Source organism: Zonotrichia albicollis, chromosome 12, assembly GCF_047830755.1.
Source record: "Zonotrichia albicollis isolate bZonAlb1 chromosome 12, bZonAlb1.hap1, whole genome shotgun sequence".
Taxonomy (NCBI): Eukaryota; Metazoa; Chordata; class Aves; order Passeriformes; family Passerellidae; genus Zonotrichia; species Zonotrichia albicollis.
In genome coordinates this window covers 21,039,961-21,063,234 of record NC_133830.1, presented here as the reverse complement: position 1 = coordinate 21,063,234, position 23,274 = coordinate 21,039,961, and the positions used below count along the sequence as shown (strand labels likewise).

General features: G+C 50.9%; 2 protein-coding genes across 2 annotated transcripts in view; one reads left to right on the top strand and one right to left on the bottom strand.

Moving 5' to 3' along the window:
* Positions 1-759: 759 nt before the first annotated feature.
* Positions 760-4,539, bottom strand: LOC141730664 (uncharacterized). Its single transcript, XM_074550184.1, has 2 exons — positions 3,413-4,539; positions 760-3,303 (listed from the first exon to the last, which is right to left on the bottom strand). Coding segments are annotated over exons 1-2 (1,086 nt in total). The 5' UTR covers positions 4,498-4,539; the 3' UTR covers positions 760-3,302.
* The window catches only part of WNT7A (Wnt family member 7A), a 34,209-nt gene continuing 15,332 nt past the window's right edge, over positions 4,398-23,274 (top strand). Inside the window, exons 1-3 of the mRNA XM_074550185.1 lie at positions 4,398-4,533; positions 5,336-5,562; positions 16,124-16,395. Of these exons, the coding sequence (XP_074406286.1) occupies positions 4,463-4,533; positions 5,336-5,562; positions 16,124-16,395 (570 nt within the window). The 5' untranslated portion in view covers positions 4,398-4,462. The remainder of the gene's footprint in view (positions 4,534-5,335; positions 5,563-16,123; positions 16,396-23,274) is intronic.

The following is a 23,274-nucleotide window of genomic DNA, read 5'->3' as shown; positions in this document are numbered from 1 at the left end:
GAGACTGATGCTGAAAAATAAATAGCTCAAGACGCTTTTCACAGTAGCCCCGTCCCGTTTGTGTTTGTATATAAATTGCCAGCACACAAAAAATCTGAGCAAACTCAAACTCAGGGAAATTCTGGACTCACAGACCATGTTTGCAGGAGCTTCTGAGGCCATGTCCAGCTCCAAAAGCCACAAGGTATGTTGGAGGCTGTGGCAGAGGAAATTACCTGCCTTTGTGAATGCTATTTATTTATTTATTTTATTTTTTGTTCCATGCGCTTTTAGGATGCAGGAGATTCTTAGTACAGGGAGAGCTGGTATATTAACCTCACATTTCTGCTACTGAAAGAACTCTCTGGTCTGGCTTCTGCAGATGTTTTGACAACAAAACAGTGCAGCTATGATTAGCCTGATAAAAGGGAGTCAGAGTTGGAGTATTGATGGTATGTGCATCTAGGATCTAGTTACAAAATGGGCTTTTAACCACATTTTCCCTTGCGAATTCCTGTTATCAAAGGCCATCTTAAAAGAAAAAAAAAAAAAAAGAGAAAAAGAAAAAGACAGGCAACCTTTCTTTTTCATTTTAGATGGGGATGTTTCTTGTATTTCTTTATGCTTATGAAAAACGAGCCATTAATAACCCTGCCCAGAAGGACACACAGAGCAGTGTGTGCTGTGCAGGTCTCTTCACCCAGAGCAGCCCTGAGAGCTCCTGGACCCAGCTGTGGCTTCATGAGGGAGCTCAGCACTCCCAAAGGATTGCATCCACACCAATGGACTTTCCAAGCTTTTCTTTCTTTTTTTTTTTTTTTTTTGGGATCTAATTTATTTTGAGAATACATTTTCAGAGCTGATTAGCTGCTGTACTAAATCACTGCACTGTCTAACCCCAAAAAGCTGCCCTGACAAACAATTAACAATAGAAACACCATTGTGGCAACAAGTGATGGATGGCTCCAGGGTGCAGCTTGGGCCCAGGCTTTGTTCAGAAGAACGTTGCTGCTGCTAAATAAAGACACGGCCAGTAAAAGGTGAGAGCAGAGAGATTGTATCTGGAATAAAACTATTTGCCCTGCTTGGGTGTGTTTCCCAGAGCACTGAGCATCTCGGGAGAGCCCCATGGCTCTGGGCATGGTCACAAACTGCCAGGGCACCAGGGAGTCAGGGAATGGTTTGGGTGGGAAGGGACCTTAATGATCACCGTGTTCCACCCCTGGCATGGCAGGGACAGCTCCCATTGTCCCAGGTGCTGCCAGCCCTGTCCCACCAGCCTTGGGCACTGCCAGGGATCCAGGGGCAGCCACAGCTGCTCTGGGCACCTGTGCCAGGGCCTGCCCACCCTCACAGGGAGGAATTTCTGCCCAATATCCCATCTAACGCTGGGCTGCCCTTCTTCAGCTTAAACCCCTGCCCTGTCACCCCCAGCCCTCGTGGAAAGGCCCCTCCAGCCTCCCCCTTGGTCACTGGAGGAGCAGCAGAGCCAAACCTCCTCCTGCCACCAGCTCTGGGATTTCTCTTAAATCCCTTCAAGAGCATGGGTTTGAATTAATTTCTCTTGCCACAGGCAATTTCCTGATTCTTACTGCTCTGTCATTAATCTCTAATTGTGATTCTAAGTTTTGTGTTAATTTACCAACTTGCCTGTAACTTATTGCTCTAAAGAGAAGTAGAATTAGTTATCACAATGCCTCATATTGATTTTTATTATGCAGATATTAGAATCTATTTATTAGAAGTAATAAATATGAAGACACAGTGTAAAAAAGGGAGCTGGATATGCAGACCCTGTAATGGTAGATAAGGATTAGTTACTACAGACCACTCAAAAGACATTGTGGTTGAAAGGATGATTTAAGGTCTACAGCATTTTAAAAATTATGAAAAAGCTTGAGAAACTTTGCCAAACAAGCCAAACTACCTCCTGTAATCTGCACAGGAATGTTATTTTATGTATGCTTCAAATGCATCTAGGTCACAACTTTTTTAGGAATAAACAGAGTAAAAGAAAGTCATTGATTAGTCCAGTAGGTTATTTTCTCAGGAAAGTTTGCCATTCTCCACTTTTCCTGAGCCCCAAGAAAACAGTTTGCTCATCCTTGACCTGTCCCATAGCAGTGTGCTGTGTTAAACACTGAGGTTGAATTATACTGATCATCATCAGCTTCCACATCAGAAATGAAGAAAAAAAATCAGAAAAATGAAGCATAAAAAGCTGTGGATGTGTTTGCTGGAGGAGCCTGCTGTGGGCAGGGCAGGTCTGGGATTCCCAAAGCTCTGGCTGTGGCTCACTGTGAGATTCCCAAAGCTCTGGCTGTGGCTCACCTGCCCCTGTCGCCCCCTGCTCGTGGCACCGGGGGGAGCGCAGCTCTCTCTGGCAGCGCCCGCAGCTGGGTGATGTTCCCTGCTGCCGACGAGGGGAGGGGGCACGGCCTTTCTGCTGCCTTCCAATGGCACTTCGATCTGCTGGGGGTTTCCCCACCCAAAGAGGACCTGCTCCAAGCCTTGAATTTGCTCTCATCAACACCTGCTGCCCCCTACTCACCCCTGTAGGCTCTGGCCCATCCCCTGTCCCTGGTGCTGGGTGCGCTCCAGGGCTGGGAGCCTTTATTACATCGGAGGCTGCAAAAGCCTTGGAGCAGCTGCTCCCACCGGCCCAAATGCCCTGGAGGTGCTGAGAGCTGCCCGCTGCTGCCCGCTTTGCCCTGTTCCCCCTTTCCCCTCTCTCCTTTCCCCTTTTTCCCTTTTCCCTTTCCCCCTCTCCCCTTTTCCTCCCTCCCCTCTCCTCTGCCTGCGCCTGCAGTTCCGGCCGTGCCCACCAGGTGCCGCTCTGACAATGGGGTTGCGGCGGGCGCTGCCAGCGGGCTCGGGGCTCCCTCGCACCCGAACCGAACCGAACCCCGAACCCCCGAATCCCCGCGCCCCACACCCTGCACCCCCCGAGCCCTGCACTCCCCGAACCCCGCATCCCTGCACTCCCACTCCGCACGCCCGCATGTCGCTCCGTGCCCCGTCCCGGGCCGCCCGCAGGCTCCTGTGGGAAGCGCGGCCCGGCTGCCCGGAGAGGCTGCGGGCGCCAAGGTGCTGGGAATCATCCGCCGCACCGGGGAGCGCGGAGCCATGGAGAGCTGGACTGGGACACTCCTTCCGTGCCCCGGACAGCCGGTTGGGCAGGGACCGACCGGCCCGAGCCCCAGCCCCGGCTGCGCCCCGCTCGGGGTGGCTCGGGAGAGCGGGGGGTCCGTGCGGCCGCTGCCCCAGAGAGGGGCTCCAGCCCGGCTCCTCCGAGGGACGCTGAGGAATCCTGTCATCGTGTTTCTGTCATCAGAAAAACATTATCAGCAGAACAATTCCCGCACCACACCCCTGTTATCATTTAGGTAACCTCCCTGTTAGAAATATTTTAAGTGGATAATAAAATAGTCACCATATCCGTGTAAATTCCCGCAACGAGGAGCCGGGATCCTCTTCCCGGCCGGGCCGACGCCCCCGCCCGCGGCAGGCGGGCGGCTCCGCGGAGCTCCCGGGCGGCCGCAGCCCCCGGGCCGCCCCCAGCGCGGGCTCGGACCGCGGGCACGGACGTGCGCCCATGGCCACGGGGACCGAGCCGTGCCCTGTCACTGAAGGATCGGCACAAAGCCGGCGGGAGGTCACTGCGGGCACACGGGGCTCCCTCCCGGCCCCCCCGGTGCGGGCGGGGCTGCGCTCCGGGGATGCTGCAGCCGCCCGGGGCTCACCTCGGCGCGGGGACCGGGAGGCTGCGGGACAGCCCGCGACGCGCGGGAGGCAGACCGGGGGGAGGAGCGTCGGGACAAACGCATAAAACCGGCCCCAGGTGCTCGGCGGCCCCGGCGAGCGGGCGGCGAGCGCGGAGTCAAAGCAGCGGCCCCGCAGCCGGCGCGGAGCAGCGCGGGGTGCGGGCCCCCGATGCCGCCCGGCGGGCCGGGGCCAGCCCCGGGGGCGTCCCCCGGTGACACCCCCCGGAGCCCCCGCCGCGTTCCCCCGGGCCGTGCCCGCGGCAGGAGGATCGCGCTGAGCCTGCCCGCAGGCAGGTGATCCGTCTGCAGCTCCTGTTCCCCTCCTGCCCACCTCCCCGCCTCGCTTCCCCCCCGGCTGGACAACTCCCTCCTTGGAGAACACGCCCAAGTAGCTGAAAAAGAGAGAAAGAGAGGGAAAAAAAAAGGGGGGGGGGGTTGTTGTGTGAAGAAGAGAGAGAGCCAATTCACACCGAAGGTGGGCACGCGGCTCGCAGCACCCCGCAGCCCGTCCGGCCCCGCGCTCCCGGACAGCGCCCGCAGCGGGGCCATGCCCAGGGCCGCCGGCCGGGGCTCGGCGCGGAGCCGCGGGCGCTGCGGGGCGCGGAGGGGGCTGCCCCGCTCGGCCGGGCGGCCGTGAGCGCCAGCGACGGAGCGGCCCCGGCCCCGAGCGCGCCGGGCATCGTTTCGCGTGTTGGTCTGAGCCACGGCAAGCAAAGAATATGAACAGGAAAACAAGGCGCTGGATCTTCCACATCTTCCTGAGCCTGGGGATTGTGTATATCAAGATTGGGTAAGTAACTTTTTTTTTTCTTTTCCTTATAACAATCGCGCTCTCTTTCGCGCTCAGTCCAACCTGCCCAGACCTGTTACTATTTAACTCGAGAAGTCTCAAAAAAAAAAAAAAAGTGATGATGGTGGAGATCACGATTATTTCTCAAAGGACAGGTAAAGCGCACCTCGGAGCGACCCTCCAGGGGGGCGATGTGCGGGGCTGCGAGGGGCTGGGTCCCTGCCGGGAAGGGACGCCGGGGCGATTCCCGGGCAGCCAGCCCTGCCCCAGCCCAGTGCGGGGCGCTCCCTGGCCGGTACCTGCCCGCGCTCCCGCACGGACATCCCTCGGCCGCTCCGCCCGGGGGGACAACACCGCCGGCCCGGGAGGGGCGCAGGGAGGGCGGCGGCGCTCCGGACCCGCAGCATCCCCGGCCAGGTGCGCTGCGTGCGGGAGGAGGCGGCCCCGGGGCAGGGAGCGTGGCTTGTCCCCCTCCCTTCCTTCCCTCCCTCCCTCTCTCCTTCTCTCCCTCTCTCCTCCAACTGCTCGGCAGGTTTGGGAAAACCCTCCCAGCCCGCTGCCAGTGCCCGGCCCGGGCACACAATGCCGCTGCCCGCGCTTTAATTCTGGCAGGAGGAAGTTTGCTCCTGGTTTGGCAGGAGCCGCGCTCTGCCCATCTGTGCCCCGGCTCGGAGAGAGGGACGGGGAGAGAGAGGGCAGCGCGGGCAAAGGCGGGGGCTCCCCGGGGCACGGGGAGGCAGCGGTGCCGCTCTGTCCCCGGACCCGCCTGCCCTCAGCCTCCGCCGCCGTCTTGTCGTTGCAGGGGCTTCTCCTCTGTGGTGGCCCTGGGAGCCAGCATCATCTGCAACAAGATCCCGGGGCTCGCCCCCCGGCAGCGGGCGATCTGCCAGAGCAGGCCCGACGCGATCATTGTCATCGGGGAAGGGTCCCAGATGGGCATCAACGAGTGCCAGTTCCAGTTCCGCAACGGGCGCTGGAACTGCTCGGCCCTGGGCGAGCGGACGGTCTTCGGCAAGGAGCTCAAAGTGGGTACGTGCTCTGGGCTCTGCCCCGCCCGCCCGAGGGCACGGGATGGTGGCACGGGCACCGGGGGTGGCACCGCGGGCACTGCGGGCACTGTGCGCACCTGGGCGCTCTGCTGGCACTGCCGACCTGCTCCCTCCCGGCAGGGCACCTGCCTGTGCTTCACTCCCGTGTGTGCCCGCTCCCACCTGGGCGCTATTTCACAGCCCTGCTCTCAGAAATCATCTCCAAAAAGCTTCCCGTGTGTGCACAGGACCCAATTCACGTTCTCAGGGATGGCAGAAAAGGGGACTGGCTCTTGCTGAAGGCAGCAGTGAGAGCCAGGGTGCTGAGCAGAGCTGGAACTGCACCTGTGGGCTGCAGGCACCCCCAGGGACACTGGGCTGATGTGGGATCCAGGCACAGCCATCAGTCTCGCTGTGAGAGATCCCCAGCACACAGAATCCTTGCACAGCAGCTGTGCCCCTGTGCCACGAGGAAGAGTGGGTGTGTTCTGCTTTGGGATGTCAGGGCATTCACAAAAGCTGCTCCAGTCAACTGACAGAAGATCCCATTTTCCATGTTTTCAGTTATTGCAGCAGCACAAAATATATGCAAATTCTGAACTAAAGCAGCTTTAATAATAACTAATGTAAATACCTGAAGAAATGGAGCTGAGATTAAAACTCTCATGCCCTCATTCTGCAAAACATTGTAGTGAAATTTACCCAACGTTTCTTTGATTCCACTTAAAATGCAAAGACCAAGGAATGTGTTTTCTAAATACAGGTTAGGCTTTTTTAGAGACAGCATTGAAAGCTCACAGCACTGCATTCCACGCCCAGAAGGATCTGTGGTTTCCAGTCTCTTCCCCGTGTAAAATGAAGTTGCAAAAACCCAGAAACCCCATCAAGCAATACTTAGCATGGTAGGAAATGTGGATGTTTCATGAGGAGAGCAGGCAGCCCAGAGAAAGGGGCCAGGGCAGCCCTGGATGGGCTGGCCCCAGGCACTGCTCAGGCCCAGGGCAGGATCTGTGCCAGGTCCTCACTGCTGGCACTGCCATGGAACACTGAGGTGCAGCCTTGCCATGGTGCTCTGGAGCCCCTGAGAGCACTGGGTGTGTGTTTTACCACAGCAGGGCACACTGGCAGGTGTTCTAGGTAAGGAAAGAGCAGGAAGACAGGAACTTCTCTCAGTTTGGAAACCCTGCCTTTGAAAACCTTTGATAATCAGAGTGGCTCAGGTAGACAAGGGAAAAAGCTCCCTGCACAACACTGGGGAAATCTGAAAATGGAGCATTTATCCAGGTTAGCTCATGTTTCTATTCCTTGAGCTGAGCCCTTCCTGTCAGCGATGCAGGCGAGTGTTTGCCACTTCTGTCAGTGAAGAGTCCATTTGGATGGCTGGCAGGTTTGGGTTCTTTTAGTCCAAAAGTAACATTTCCTTAAACAGAAAATGTGAAAAGGAGTTTTCTTCTTCCAGAAATTAGAAAATTGCGGAGTTGTTGTGGTCTGTTGTGTAAACATGCTCTCAGTTCCTTCCCTCCCTCCGAAAATTGAATTATTTAGCTAGCGGGTTATATTTAGGTCCTTTTAAAGAAAGTCAATATCAAAGGAAGTAGACTTTGATCTGGCTTTGAGGTGATAACTCTTAATATGTTCTATCTATCCATTATGAGGCTAAGATGGATAGGGCAAATTCTTCCTTGGTTTCAGAACACAGTCAAGAGTTGAATGGCATCCAAATTACAAAACTCCATAAAAATAATTTAAAGAATAACAAACCCCTCAAATTTAAACAGGTTACACATGATATTTTTAAAGTAGACTTTGGTAAAAATCACAGGGGGTTGAAATCCAAAGGTGATTTTTTCTTTTGCACAGACATTCCTGTGGTCTCAAGGATAAAACTACTTAGGCTCTCAAACACCACAAGATATTTATAACTGTTCCTGTTCAGGTGGTCTCCTTGTTCTTCTGCTTCTTCCCTTCAGCAGGTATAGAAACTCTGAACATCTGACACAGCTCATCTTTCTATGGCTATGGGGAAAAGGCATCTCTTGCTCTTTCCCAAGGATCTCTGCCAGGATGTGTTCCAGGTTAAATAATATTTTCCTTGGTTAAAAAGGGTGCAATCTATGTGCTGTAAAGCCATAAGTCAAATTTGGTGCCCACAAACAGGAGATCAGGTCTGAGTGCCTTACCCTGAATTCTATGAATGTTGTGCAAATATACTGCAATTATTTAAATTCTCTTATTGCCACTCGAGGCAATTCCCTCCTGACCCTGCTGTTGTGTAGCTAAGGGTCATGGCACACTCTTCTGTGTTTCTCTTTTCCAATCTTTAAAATGGCAACAGGAATATTAACCTTATTGAAACACTTGGAATTCTCTGGAAGGAAAGCATCAAATAATATTTCCCTGTTCAACCTGTAGCATGTGAGTATTTTTAAAAATTCACATACAACCCATAATCCAGTGAAGTGATAGTTTATTTGTGGAGTTTATCTGTAGAGGTACAGTGAGAACCCTTTGAATTCATCCTAGAGCATTTTTGTGCTCACGGGCTTGAGTTTCCCACTGGTGGCAGTGAGCTCCCACCAGTGCCCAGCGCTGACTCTCCATTTCCTGGGTCATTTTATCTGCTTTGTCCTTGCAAAGAGAGGTGTTCTGTGTCCCCTCCCGACACCCTGTGGATGTGACCCCGTGCCAGCTGGGGACAGCAGTGCCAGGACACGCAGAGAAGTCACAAAGTGCCACCAGACTGCTCTGCTGCGGTCCCAGAGGGAGCAATGGAGCCCAGACTAACACAGGGATGATTTTTCTAGACCATTCCACAGACACCTTATTAATAATGTAGAGTGGCAGAGAGAATTTCTAAAATAACCATGGAGATGATGCAACGCTGCATTATGGACACACTTAAAACCAAATATATTTGCCACAGTGGTCAGCAGTTCTGTTCCTGAGGACGGCCACAATCAAAACCAACGTTTTTAAAGCAGGATAGGCCAAAACCCTCCTGCCTGTCTGTCTTCAGGTGAAACGTGGTTCAAGCCTGAGGATCTGAGATGCCTTTGATGGAGTCTGAAAATCAGATTTGGGCTCTGCTGGATCACGGGAAGAGTGAGAGCTGTGGCCAAGGCTTTCTTTCCATCAGGTGCCTCAGGGGCGCGTTCTGCAGGGTGTAACCTTGTGAGCAGGTGGCCAGCAGTGACTCTGCTGCTGTCCCAAAGGACTGCCTTGGGACACAACCACATTTCATGGGATCTGGAGGACACCACCACATTGGCATCAGAGGGGGAAAAAATCCCGTCTCCTTTTGCCACAAGTGAGCAGCACTGGCACTGTTGAACAAGAAAGTGAAGTGTACAAAGCAGAGGGACGTGGCCAAGTGGAGACCCCTCAGGACAGAGCTGAGAGAAGAGAGGCACAAGAGCCCTGCAAAGGCTTCAAGGACCCAGCAGGGGCAGGATGGAGGGAGCCCTGAGGTGTGAGTGGTGGTCTGCAAGGAGAATTTCATCAAAACCTTTCAGCCAGCTCTTCATCGTGGCCTTACTAAAATGCATCAATTCCTCGTTCTCTTCTACCCTGGAAAATGCTTCAGTGCATCACATTGATACTTCACCCCCCTGACATTACTCTTGGGAATAAGGAATGCTGAAATCAGAAGAGTCCCCACAGACAGGCTGGTCCCACAGCTGATAAGCAGAGCAGGGGCTCAGCCCAGCACACTGTGCCGATGCCTTTGGCTCAGGGATCACCCCGGGCTGCCCTGAGGCACACCCTAAACCAGGAGAGCCTGCTGCCTTTCCTCTGTCCACTGCATGGCACTGAATTAGCACTCATTCATTTGCCAGGTACTAAAATCAACTTTTCTTCTATGGCTTCAAACAACGTAAGGGAAGAGGGACATTCCCAATCCTGCCTATTGAGGCAAATGGCAACTGTCCTGTGCCAGCTCTCCTGCTGGTATGGAAAAGAGAAGAAGGGCTAGGACATTTTCCTCTCCAGCTGGGTAGATTTAGCTCAAAATTTAAGAGGAAAGTCATGAGTAAGTCTTCGTACTGTCACTGTGTTATAGACAAACACTTGTGAAAACATCCCAGTACAGGTGTGCTGAAGAACAGATTTAATCTTCAGTCATTTCAGGGAGCAGTTTGATTTTAAACACTGCTGTAGTCTCTCATGCCAGGTTTTAAAGTCTGATAGTTTGAATTCCAGAATAACAGACCAAGTGAGCAACCACTGGTGGAATCCCAGAATCCCACAACCTCCTGGGCTGGAAGAGACCCTGAGGGATCATGGAGTCCCTGCACAGACACCCCAACAATCCCTTTGAGAGTAGTATCCAAATGCTCCTGGAGCTCTGGCAGGAAAATCCTTCTTGTTTTTGTTTTGCATGGAAGATCACCTGCCCAGCTCTGTGGGAAACAAAGTTCTGAGTGCTGCTGCACGATGTGGTCCGGTCAATATTTAGAGGAAAGTTTGAGAAGTACTCTGTTTTCTCAACCACTGCTGTTAGGAAGCCCCCAAGATGCACAGAAAAAAAATGTAATTAACTGGAATCTTTCTATCTAGTCAGGTGAGGTCAGAGTTTGAATTTCTGTGCTAGGTTTCCAGCCCCTACAACCAGTTTTTACTGTCAGTGTCTTGCGGGAGAACAGTTATTTGCAGGCAAAACAGAGGCCAGGCTGAAATATGGCCTGATCATCCAAAGCAGCTTTGTGCCAAATAGTCAATCTTTCTCAGCAAGGACTGTCACTGCAAGATAAAACATTGCCCCAAGGTCACTGCAGTTGGAATTCCCATCACAAGGTTTTCATACCTGCCTTCAGAAGTGTCTTGTGAGTACTTGTTCCAGAGGAACAGAGAGATTGCATCTGGCTGGGGAGGTGGGAGATCTGTGGCAGGGCAGAGTTCCCCAGGAGCTCTGGGGTCTGGGGGCTCAGAGCCCCCTCAAAAGGGGAGACTTATCTGAACTCCAAAATAGTGGCTCTGAGCTTTGCAGTGCACATGTCTTGAGTAGTAACTTTATGAATGTAAAGGGGGTATTTTCAGAAATAATCACTTTAGCTGGAGTGTTTCCTCTTCAAGAGTTTAATGTGTTGATGAAAGGAACTTTAGCTCATGAAAATGGGCAGGGCATAAACCCCCTGAGTCTTGAATGCCTCTTAAAGCCCCTTTGTACTTTATTTACTTGTACTAATCTTTGTAATGCCACAGTGCTGTTTTATAGGGAACCATCCTTTTCATTCCAACTGAATACAATATTTTAAGGCACCAACCCCCCAAACTTTGTAGAGAAGGGGAAGAAAAAATTAGGAAGAGAATATTTCTTTTTTTTTTTTTAAGCTACCATTCTTATTAATCACTTGTGCTAGATTAAAGAAAAATGAAAATAAGAAATCCTGGCAGATCATTTGTATCTACCAAAGAAAGAGGAGGCAAAGCCTGAAGCAGGCAGGGGATGGGTTCTGCTCTGCGTTTTTCCAGGCTGTGAATTATGGCCCCCATAGAGAGATGAGGAGTAATGTTTGCTGTGGCACATAATTGGCAAGGTATGCTGTGTTTTCCATCTTTATATTTTCCCAATCATATTTCAGCTCATGTCACTGCAGATAACTCCCTCTCTGACCCTTTGGCTTTAAATAGCAGAAAATACAACCCATGTTTTCCAGTGAGATAAACAGAAATTTGTCTCTCTTTTATTTCACAGCTTAGTCAATTTATGAGGGGGACTGATAGGGCAGGACAGGCTGTTTGGAAGCACCCTTAGATCCCAAACTGCTGAGCACCTACTGACTTCCTGCAAGTTAATCCACTCTGCATTTTGCAGGCTCAGGCTTTGTTTCCCAAACAACATCAAAGTATTGCACTCCTTTTAAAAAATAAGTTCCCATTTCTAATCTGCGTGAATGAAGTTTTTACAAAGTTTTCAAATGTAAAGATTAAACTTAAACCCAAGTGTTGTTAGCTAAATTAAAAGCAGAATGCAGAGCAGTCAGTGCTGCTGGCAGGCAGGCTGCTCAGCCCAAACCCAGCCCAGCAAACACTCACATCCAAACTCAGAGGCATGCAGTGAGTGTTTGCAGAATTAGGGCTCTGAGGTGTGCATGGGGTGTGTGTAACTGTGCTCAGCGTGAGGAGAGAAGCTGCCCTGCCAATCCCTGTGTCTGCACCCACCTGGGACCCTCTCAGTGCTTCCCCTTGAGACTGTGGCACTCCAGGGTGCTGCCTGACCCTGCAGAGCTCAGACACAGGCACAGAGAGCAAGGGAAGGTGCCCTGCCCAGGGCAGGGGCTGCAGACAGGACCCCAGTGCTTTGGGAGAGGATCTGCATCAGCAGGTGGAGCTGCAGAAATTTTGGGAGCCATCAGTGCCAAGCTCTCTGCCATCAGATCGAATGGAGCTGCAGTGTGCTGCACACCTCACTGCAGTCCAGAAAAACACAGGAAAAGCAGGAGGATGTTTCTGTCCAACACCTGGAGAGAAGCCCCTGAGGTCCCACAGCACTGGCTGGGGCTGGGGAGAGCCCCAGGTGAGGGTTGAGGGAGCAGAGCCGTGGCTGGAGCCTGTCAGGCCATCGGCCCTGTGAATGGCCAGAGCGAGCTCTGACTGCTGCCAGATCCTTCTCTGGAGACTCCAGTGCTTGGAGTTGAGCTCTGGAGTGTTTACCATGGTTTGTCTGAGATAAGGAGAAGAATGTGTGATTTGGGAGCTGAAAGGAGGGCTTGCAATTCTTGTACATGTCCAGGGCAGGTTGGATGGGGCTTGGAGCACCCTGGAGTGCTGGAAATGCCCTGCCCATGGCAGGGGTGGAATGAGAGGAGCTTTAGGGTCTCTTCCGACCCAAATCCTCTGGGATTCCATGGTTCTGTGACAGGTGACTCTCCACCTTTGCCCAACATCTGCAGGAGCAGCTGCCTGGCCTTACCTTGGTAAAGCCACGTTTCCCCCTCAGATCCTCCAGGAATTTCAGCTCTGCTGAAATCCAAAGGAGAGGAGTAGAAATTCTGCCTAAAAGTGGCAGGAGCACCCCCGTGCTCAGGTTACCCTGTCTGGGCACAAACCCCTGGGATCTCAAGCACTGTCACAGAAGACACTCAGGCTGCTCTGAGCTTCCCTCCCATGCTGGCATTTCTGTGAGCCAGGCCAGGGTAATGAGACTTGAAAAGTCAATCATTTATGGAAAAACAGGAACAGTTGGATGCAGACGTGACAAACCCACATCACTTTATCACCACTGCATGAGTGCCAAGGCACTTCCTACTTGGGCCAATCCTTCTAGGCACTTGCTTTGTTTACCTTGTAATCTCCAAAATTTGAGTTTTTAAAAGCTGCTAAGATTTTCTCCCAAATAAGACAAACGTATAAAATAATTTATGTAATGTAATTTATGATCAAGCTTGACAATGGTTTCTGACTCTGCTTGCACTAATTTTGTATTTTCTACATTGTATTTCTCCCCTCTAAAAAGCAAAAGAGGTGCTCAGCCTCTACAAGGCTGAGTGTGTCACATTCAAGTGATCTTCCAGTTGTTTTTGTTCTAGAACTTGAAAATAACTTGTGCTGAACAAAAGTGATCTGATCAAAATCAAAGGGAGAAAAGAACCACATGTAAATTCAACTCAGAAATATTTCTTTGACAGTGTCCGATTTGCTGCTTTGTGGAGCAGAAATCTGGTGTGATGCAGTGCTGCCCTCTGAGAGATAAAGTGGGACTTCTTATTGTACACTGTTTACCAGTGCCTTTTTCATGGTGTTGTGCTTAAAATAGTGAGGGTGTTGATGAGTGTAAACTGGAGGAGGAGCTCAACACCAAATACACCTAAAGCCTGGCATTTCTCTTCCACATTCAGATTTTTATAAAAAGTCAAGAGTTCTAGAAAGCTTCATCTCCAATTTCCATGGTCAAAACCAGATAATTTTATGGGTTTTTTTTTTTAAGTAAGGAGAAACAAGGAATCCTTTGAGAAAGTCAGATAATTGACTGTTCCTTAATATTTATTAAGTTCCTTAATAAATGCAGTAGGTTGCAGCATTAGGGAATACTGCCTTTGCAAATAGAGGGCACGAAGTTGACTATTAACAGATTGTGATAATGTCATCTTGTTTTCCATTTTACTTCCTCGATATAAGGAAGTGAACATTTATCATTGAAAGAGACAAGCAGAGAAATCCAGATCATATTACACAAAAGGGATGCAGCCAAGGCTGAAGTATTGTAAGGTTTCTTTCCCAAATGATGATTTTTTTTTTTTTTTTTGAAATGCAATGAGCAGCAGAAATGGGCTTGTTTCATGGGCAACAGACTCTTGCCAGCAGCTGAGGTCTGCCAGAACTCAGCTGAGGAGCACTTGGAGAAGGGAAGCAGATCTTCCCATCTGCACTCCCCTAATTAAGAGCCTGATTCTGATCCTATTGCACAAGGGTGCATTTTGTCATTGGAGAAATAAGAGTAGGACAAGTTCTTGGTCTGGGAGATCCAAAAAATTGTAAGGGCTGTTTGACATACATGGGCAACCTCTGCAAACCTCCTCAGGCTGTGAAGGGCCTTCTCTCAGCTGAACTGGCCCCCAAAGCCTCACAGATACCTTAGGGTCCATGTGTGGGAAATACACACACCAGCATGCAACAAAACTTCAAAAAGAGAAATTAAGTCTTAGATTTAAAGTGAGAACCCCCCCTCAGGAAGCAGAAGCCTGTCATTATGGCCTTGTTGCACAAAGTAATATTGACCCAACCTCTGTCTCACAGCCTCTGGTGAGGCTGTTACTTCACCTTGCTCTGGTCACAGTGCCTACAACAGGTCAGGATTTTTTCTTCATTTTATGAGAAATTTTGAAATTAAACCAAGACTTATTTCATTGAGTCAGCATAGATGTCAGTGTTGAAAACGTTTGACACCTACCATGTGAAATAATCATCCCAGTTGAGCTAAAATGTTTTCAGAACACAAGTCAAACAGAAGTGGTCATTCTGTAAAAATACAATTTAGTGTAGAATTAAATTTTTAAATAAAATCCTATTTCTGAGCTGAATTTTTAAAAGGTTGAATATGGGTGCTTTCAAAATTTAATCCCCAAGCCCACTTATTTTGTTTTCCTTTCTTTCTTTATTTTTGAGCTCCAAAATTTTCCACCCCATCCTTTTGGTTTAAGTTTAGTTTGCCTACTTCTAATAGCATCTGGAAATACAGAGACGAAGCTGGCTTGATGCCTTGGAGTGGCCCCTAGAACAGAGGCTAGGCAAGGTAAAGAGAATAAAGTGGGTATTTATTGAAGGTCTTTAACAGGGACACCTTGGGCAGCCAGAGGCCTCCCAGAGGTTGCACCCAGAATGGACAGTGGTCACGAGTTTTTCAGACAATTATAAGATTGGTCCTTTTATATATCAGGGGTTAATTCTTCAATTACAGCTGCAGATATTGCAGTCATTTACCCCCAGTTTCCTCCTCCCCATTCACTTCTGTTTATACTTTTCGGGCTCTGAGGCTGTAGGATGTCCTTGAGTTTCAGGCTTAAAGGGATTTTTTGTCTGACCAAAATGTGGAGACAGTAGCTAACACTCTGTATGGCATTTAGAGTTATACATTGATCAGTACAGGATTTGAAACAAAGCTAAACTCCAAAGGCATCAGCCTGAACAACACTTGATCTCCCCGTGCCTCATGGAGAGCCATGGCTTTAGGGATGAGCACGCAGCAGGTCAGTCCCAGGGAGCAGAGCCCTGTTTGTGGAGCAGGCGGTGCCGTGTGCCCACAGCACTGCCAATAATGGAGCAGGTTTCCAGTGCTGTGTGCCCCCAGCCATTCATGGAGCAGGCAGTGCTGTGTGCCCACAGGCCCTGCCATTCATAGAGCAGGTTTCCAGTGCTGTGTGCCCACAGCCGTTCATGGAGCAGGTTTCCAGTGCTGTGTGCCCACAGGCCCAGCCGTTTATGGAGCAGTTTCCAGCATGTCCAGGGGGCTGTGTGCCCACAGCTGTTCATGGAGCGGGATTCCAGCATGTCCAAGGTGCTGTGTGCCCACAGCACTGCCATTCATGGAGCAGGTTTCCAGTGCTGTGTGCCCACAGCTGTTCATGGAACAGGTTTCCAGCATTTCCAGTGTGCCGTGTGCCCACAGGCCTTGCCATTCACAGAGCAGGTTTCCAGCATTTCCAGGGTGCCATGTGCCCACAGCACTGCTGTTCATGGAGCAGGCAGTGCCTTGTGCCCACAGCACTGCCCTTCATGGAGCAGGTTTCCAGTGCTGTGCCCACAGGCCCTGCTGTTCATGGAGCAGGTTTCCAGTGTCGTGTGCCCACAGCACTGCTGTTCATGGAGCAGGTTTCCAGTGCCGTGCGCCCACAGGCCCTGCTGTTCATGGAGCAGGTTTCCAGTGCTGTGCCCACAGGCCCTGCTGTTCATGGAGCAGTTTCCAGTGCTGTGTGCCCACAGGCCCTGCTGTTCATGGAGCAGTTTCCAGCATGTCCAGGGTGCTGTGTGCCCGCAGCCTTGCCGTTCCCTGCCATCCCCTGCCGTTCCCCTGCCGCTCCCCCACCATGCCCCTGCCCGCCGCTCACGGCCATTCTGCTTTGCAGGGAGCAGGGAGGCCGCCTTCACCTATGCCATCATCGCGGCCGGCGTAGCGCACGCCATCACGGCGGCCTGCACACAGGGCAACCTCAGCGACTGCGGCTGCGACAAGGAGAAGCAGGGCCAGTACCACAAGGAGGAGGGCTGGAAATGGGGCGGCTGCTCCGCCGACATCCGCTACGGCATCGGCTTCGCCAAGGTCTTCGTGGACGCCCGGGAGATCAAGCAGAATGCCAGGACGCTCATGAACCTGCACAACAACGAGGCCGGGCGCAAGGTGAGTGCCCGCTGTCCCCATGCCCGCCCCGGGGCCGGGCTGGCGTTGGTGCCCTGTGCAGTGCTGCCGTGATGCCATCGTTCACAGCACACGAGCAGGCACCTTGGCAGGTTGTTGGACCGTCTGCTCGTCAAGCATTTGTCTAAATGTTACTCTTTGCAGCGGTAAGAAAGGGAAAAAAAAAAATCAAACAAGTGTTTTATCTGGAGAGTCAAACAGTACTTCTGGTAACAAGCTGCCTGCTGCTGTGTGGGTGAGCAGGAGTCTTGTCAGGTTCAGACATGAATGTCTCACTCAGCTGAAAAGGGATCATTTTCAATCCTGCTGTTCAAACGTTGCTCTTTGTGTGAGAGCCGCCCCTGTGAGGAGGGAAAGGCTGAGCCCTTGTCACTCTGTGTGCCACAGTGGCTCGAGTTTGGGCTCAGCACCACAGCATTGCCACCCACTCCATCCTTTGGGACTGAGAGCAGCACTGGGGAGGGCAGGGCCCCAGCAGCTCCCACAGCCAGGATTCCTGCCCGGCACTGAACCCCGGGATTTGCTGCCTTGGCCCTGTGTCCCATCTCCAGTGGCAGCTGGGCCAGGCACAGGAGCCTGCTCTGAGCCCTGCTCCCTGCAGGCCAGGCATTCCCAGGCTGTCCCGGCGGGGCTGTGGCTCCATTCCAGCAGCTGGAATAGCCAGGGCTGTCTGTGTGCTCCCCACAGCCCAGCAGGGCTCTCCCTGCACGAGTTCTGCTGATCCCATTTCAGGGAAGTCAGTCCTTGCTTCCTCAGCTCTCCTTTACCTCCTCTTATGCAATAGTCCTGATTCCAGCATCATGTGAGTGTGACTTAGAGGCAAATAGGAGAAGGAAGTTGGGAGCAGCAGTTAATTTGTGGATGCTATTTTTGTTGTGGTAATTACCTGTCGGCTCTGAGACATCTCCAGTTATGCTGGAGCCAGGCAGATTGTATTGAAGAAAAGCCATTTCCACCCCTAACAAAAGCCTAACCCTTCTTTAATTTAATGCTACTGTAGGAGTTTTATAGGTGAGATTCTGGGTTTTACTCTGTGTAGTATCCCAAATGCCTGTGTCTGGCTCTGTGGTGCCAAAACTTGTGCTTCAACCCCCGCAAAATGAACCCTGAATTCTTAGAATAGCTCAAGAATTGAGCGTTAATATTTGCAAAATGAATGGTTCTGAGATCTTTATTACTTAGCTTCTGGTAGCATGAAGGCACATTCTGAAAAGCTTGGTGAAGCACCAACACCCACAGTCTGCTCTGCTGTACAAGCATAGACCCAGTGAAACAAAAAATAGCAGAGGAGTTTTGTGGCACAGCTACTTCCTTGAAAGGTCTGCTTGTATTTGATGGGTGCTGGCAGTAAAAGATTCCCAGGAAATGACACAGCAGCCTACACCAGACTGCAAACATGGCTGGAACTGCCTGCTGGCCAGAAATTTTTCCCCAAAGCAAAGCTTAAAAATGCAGAGAAATAGAAAAGATGCATTTTTTACCTCGGTTATCCCCCAGTATGGAGTGTGGGCAGAGCAGGGCCATTGGTGCTGGAGGTGGCTGTGGGAAGGCCGGCTCCAGGAGCCTCCCCAGCCTCCCTGCCAGGCTCCTCGTGTTTCTCACCTTTCTGTGCACAATTTGCTGTCCTGGAAGCTTGTGCCTGGAAGGTTCAGCTCTCCTCATTGTAATCTGGGAAAGCAGTGGTTTGTGCTATCTCTGGCCATCTGCCATTTCTCCAGCAGGCTCAGGAACTGCTCTGATCTGGAGATAGCTCTGCACTTCTTCCTGCATCCTCACAGAGCAAAATTACCCATCTTTGTTCGAACACATCTCTGCTTGAAATCTGAAGGGGAGAGAAAGAGTAAGGACTGAGGGGAGGCTTGTTGCTCCGCTGTCCCATAGAGAAAGAACAAATGATGTTTTTGCGAGAGAGATTTCTTTCAGGCTTTGCTCCTGTGTGAAAGATCACAGTATTTAAAGACAATTGGCAGGGGAGGCCATTACAGGTATTTGGCATGCCAAGACTCTCACAACCTGACTCTTCCACAACAAAGACAGCCTTGTTGTGAGGTGGAACTCCATTTTGGAGCAGTATGGATCTTATCAGCCTCCAAACAATCTATTCATGGTGGCTTTCCTCTGGGCTACAAATTCTTGTCTTGTTTCACTTGCCCATGGCTAGGTTTTGATGATATTTATGCACTTGGGAGACAGACTGGCACCTACCAGGCTTCCAAAAATAAATCAATTCTTATTGATTTCTTACCAGCACCTGTAGGCATTGCTATGCTGTTCAAAAGCCTCTCTCCTTCTTTGGCTTGCAATGTGAAACTGTGCTGTGCCCACTCACCTGGTGCTCACCTGTGACAGACTCCTTCTTCAAGGTGACACCTGCTGCAGGTGGTTCAGGATGCACTCTAGAAATCACAGATCCATCAATATTGAGTTGTCTTCTTGAGAACCACTGACAAAATCATCCATTCCATCTTGGTGGGTAAGAATGTTCTGCTGGGCTTGCTGGGAGCACTGGGCACAGAAGGGACTGCAGGGTGGGAACCCACAGAGAGCCACCAGGAAAAGCCTGATCCAGGATTTGGGGAGACCTCAGGTCAAGGCTTTGCAGCCTCTCACAGTCCTGTTTTACCTAGGCAATGTCTCAGTGCTCCCTGGGGTGCCAGCAGCAGCCTCTGAACATCCTGAGCACAGCTCTGTCAGAGCAGGGGTACAGCTATCCAGGGAACGGGCACAGCTCCAGGGCTGCCAGAGCTCCAGGAGCCTTGGGACAAGGCTCTCAGGGATGCCCAGGGTGGGATTGTTGGGTGTCTCTGCAGGGTCAGGGTTGGCTGGGTGATCCCTGAGGGTCCCTTCCAGCTCAGGATACTCTGCAATTCCTCAATCTGTCAGCTCTTGCTGGAAATGAGACAAGCGAGGGTGTCAGATGTGGAGGATTTCAGAGGTCAGAGGTGGAGAACATCCCTGTTCCTCTGCTGAACAGCTCTGGTCGTGCTGTGCTGGAAACCCCCGGGGCACGCCCAGGATGCAGCAGGAGCAGCCCTGGGAGCAGAGGGGCACAGGAGCCATTCCCAGCTGCTCCCACCACAAATGCAGCCAGGCCAGCTTTCCCCACGCTGAGGGACAGGCTCTGACTCTGTCTGTCTGTCTGGGGGACAACCCAGCAGGACTCACTGGTACAGCACAAGTTCCTCGGGCTGCTGGAAGGGCAGGGGCAGAGTTCTGAGCTGGGGTCACCAACACCCCCCCAGACTGGCCCTGAGCAGCCCCAGAGCCTCACCTCATTTGTCAAACCTGCTGGAGAGCAGCGATTCCTGACCTTCAGAAGCAGAGTTTAGGGTGTCTTTCCTCTTTGAATTAGTGTTTCCTGAAGTGCTGATTCACTGCAGGAAGGAGCAAGCAGTACAGTGAGAACAGGAGGAGAATTCATAACAGTTGGGTCAGAAAAGGGAGATAAAGCTTCAATTAATTTAAAGGCATAATCCTTATTTGCCCTGCAAACTTCCATGTGAGGGGGTATAATTGCAAGACTGAATTGTCTGTTAGCAAATTTGTCTTCTCAAATATGAAGTTGATTAAATTACTGTAAGTAACACAATAATGTATATCTGAAAGATATTTATACTCCAGGAAACAGAAATGTTATTCTCCAAGTTATCCTGCTAAAAAATAACGAAGTAGATACTGAAACGCTCAACACATTGTGGCTGTGAGCATTTCATTCTGATAGCAAGGTACATGACCAGACTGCTCTCTCCTCTCTTTTTCCCTGTGACATTGAAATTCCACAAATGGCATCTTGCATCAGCGTTACATCATATTAAGTATAATGCAATATTATGAGTCATTGTTATAAATCATGGGCACAGGCTGCATTTAGAAGGCTTTTGCCTTCAAGAGCACATCAAGGTGGATTTTTATTCAGCATTTCTCTTTGGAGGCATGTGTAGGTGCACAACTTTGCAATGTCTCTCCATGCTCTGCATCAGGAGTGTTTCAGATTTCCCCTTCGGCTCCGAGGCTCCTGGGGATGTGGAGGATGTGCCTGACAGAGCTGCTGCGGAGAGCAAGCAAAGCTGGGAGCACCCAGGAGGTGTTCCCCGCATGGGTCATGCAGGGATCACAACAGACTGGCGTGTGTAATGTTTTATCCTGTAGAAAACTGCAGCAAGGCTTAAGTGACACAGTGGCATTAGGAAAGCAGGAGCTCAGGGCTTCTCCCAAGTGTCCTGGGAAGCCACACTTGTGGGACTCTTTACTTGCTGCTCCTCTGACCTCAGGAGGACATTGCTGCCATGAGGCTTCCTGAACATGTTCCTCTTCTTGTGGGGTGTGCAATCAGCACTGCAATTAACTCTCTCTGGAGGGGACAGCTAATTCTACCTCTCTCGAAATACCTTTTTGTTTAACTACCCTTTCACCTGACTACCAGCAGCAGCACAGAGCACAGCCTCCAGCAGATGAACAATTTAAAAACTGTGAGCATCATGTTAGGAAAGAGACAGGGCTGATAAAAGAGGCTGCCAAACAACATCATATTTCTATTTTTCTGAATATAGGCCTGAAATTCTGGAGATTTAATAGTTCTGACTGAGCTAAATCTTAAAGCACACGAAAAGATGCAGTGAAAGGGGAGTGCAGCTTGTGGGCTTGCAGCCCCACTGGAGTGGCCTGCTTGGGGAAGAGCAGTCTTGCAGAGGGACCCCAGCATTCCAGCAGCTCCTGGCAGGAGCTCTGCTCCCAAGAGATGGCCAGGGATGCTGCTCTGCTTGGCAGGCACAGCTGGGGGCCACAGAGGAGGCAGGAGATTCCTTCCACAGGGATGTGGCTGCTGTAAGGCAGCCCTGCAGTGCCTGCACACAGCCCAGCTGGCTGAGACAACCACACCTGCCCTGCTGCCCTTCCACCTGCAGGAACTGCTCTCATGGACCCACTAGAATAAAGCTCCAGTGCCTGGAGCTGCTCACAGCTGCTGAAGACTCCAGAGAGTCTCAGAGAGCCCAGCAGGACTGGGAGAGGCTGCCCTGATACTCCTGGCACCAGCAAGCAAGGGATATTGGAGTACCAGCAGCACAGCCACATTCCCTGGAGTTCAGGATTTAGCAGTGTCTTTTCAATTGCACTTCACATTTTTCAATTTATTTCTCTTTGTTGTAGGATTTTTTGGTTTGGTGTGGTTTTTATGGCATGGGCACAGAAATGTTCCTCATTTTCCTTTTCAGAAACTCCCATTCTTGATGTTAGGGACGCTCCTCCAACACCTAGCTGAATGGTGCCCCTTGTTGATAGTGGCAGTGACAGTTCTGCCAGACCCACTGTCACTGTCAGGGCTGTGCCAGGACAGCTTGGCAGACCCTGACCTGCAGCCTGGCCAGGGCACCCCTGTGCTGGAGAGAGCCATGCCCAAAGCATCCTGCAAGGAATGCTCAGCCAGGACAGCACACGACACTGCCACTCAGAGCAGGAGCATTAACAGAGAAATATTGGCTCTACAAGGCCAGGAAACCTGGTGCTGGGTGCAGCAGATGTGCCTAGAGGGGCTCCTAGGAACTCTCCTGGTACGATATCTGGCCCAGATTAAAACCAGGCACACAGAGAATGTTGAGGAGAAGATTCACACACAGGGCTTGTGCCTCACTGTGGCCAGACAATGTGTAAAATATCTTCTGGCAAACCTCTGATGAGGCTGTGGGGGCAAAGAGGAGTGTGCACCCAAGGACCCAGGCCCAGTTCCATCCATCCAAGGTACACCCAGTGCTCAGGCCCTGCCTTCCCTCCAAAGGCCTGGCACCCAGCTGTACTTCAGTGCAGTTAGAAAAGGAGCCTTAAATGCCACAGAGTCTGTCCTGGCAGCTTCGTTGGCTGGGGCAGCAGGATTCCCAGAAAGGCCAAGCTCTGAGTTTGGAATGAATCCAGTTCACTGAATGGGAAAGCTCCCATTGAGGCTGGTGGGAGCACAGGGTGCAGCTGAGTGCTTCCAAAATCCCATCCAGCTCCATCCCAAGGCTCTGCTGGGCAGCCTCCTAGGTGTGAAAAGAAATACATGTCCCTTGCAGCCTTAGAGCATTTTGTTTGTGTTTGAAAGGATCAAAGCAGTATTTATGGCTTTCCTACTTTTTAGATAATAGTCTTAACGCAGGTCCGAGCTTGACAGACAAGCTCTGCATCTTCTCAACAGCCCAGAGTAAGATAAAGGAAGCATTAATGTTGGTCTAAATTATGAGAGGGAATTGGACTGCACAAGAACTGTAATCCACAAAAATGAATTTTCATTCCACTTGTCCTCCACTTTCAGCTAATCAGAAATGGTGATACATGGTCCTACTTGTATTTTGGCTTTCAGCTCCCTCCTATATCTCATGTGGTTGAAAACTGAATTCCTGATTTACACTGGAGATTAGGGAATGATAAATGCTATCGCTCGCCTGGAGTCGCAGTTTTAGAGGATTCTGGCATTATGAGCAAAACATGCATTTCATGTGTGTGATTGCTGGAGCTGCCAGTCTGTCATGCTGCTGACAGAGAGCTGGGACTGAGGGCCAGCCTCTCTCCATAAATAACAGATCTCAAATTCCAAATTTAATAGGGGGCACCTTTTAACAATGGCAATAATCAGATGCTTGCTTTGGTGATTAATTTGCTCAGCAAAGCCACTGGTTAGGTCACAGGTTTCTGGACAATTTCTGATTTAATCTGGCCTTTCTCTTTGGACAGTTAGCAACACTTCCCATAGGACCACACCTGTTATTCAGTGCTCAGAGGGGAATATCACCTAGACAAAAATAGGTGCTGTGTAGATTATTCACTTCTCCCAGGGTTTTCAGCACCTTTGGAGCCTTGACAGAGTCCTTGGTGTCTCTCCTGTTGCAG

Coding starts and splice junctions, on each gene's coding strand:
- LOC141730664 (XM_074550184.1), bottom strand. CDS start 4,497: ATGTGGAAGATCCAGCGCCTTGTTTTCCTGTTCATATTCTTTGCTTGC.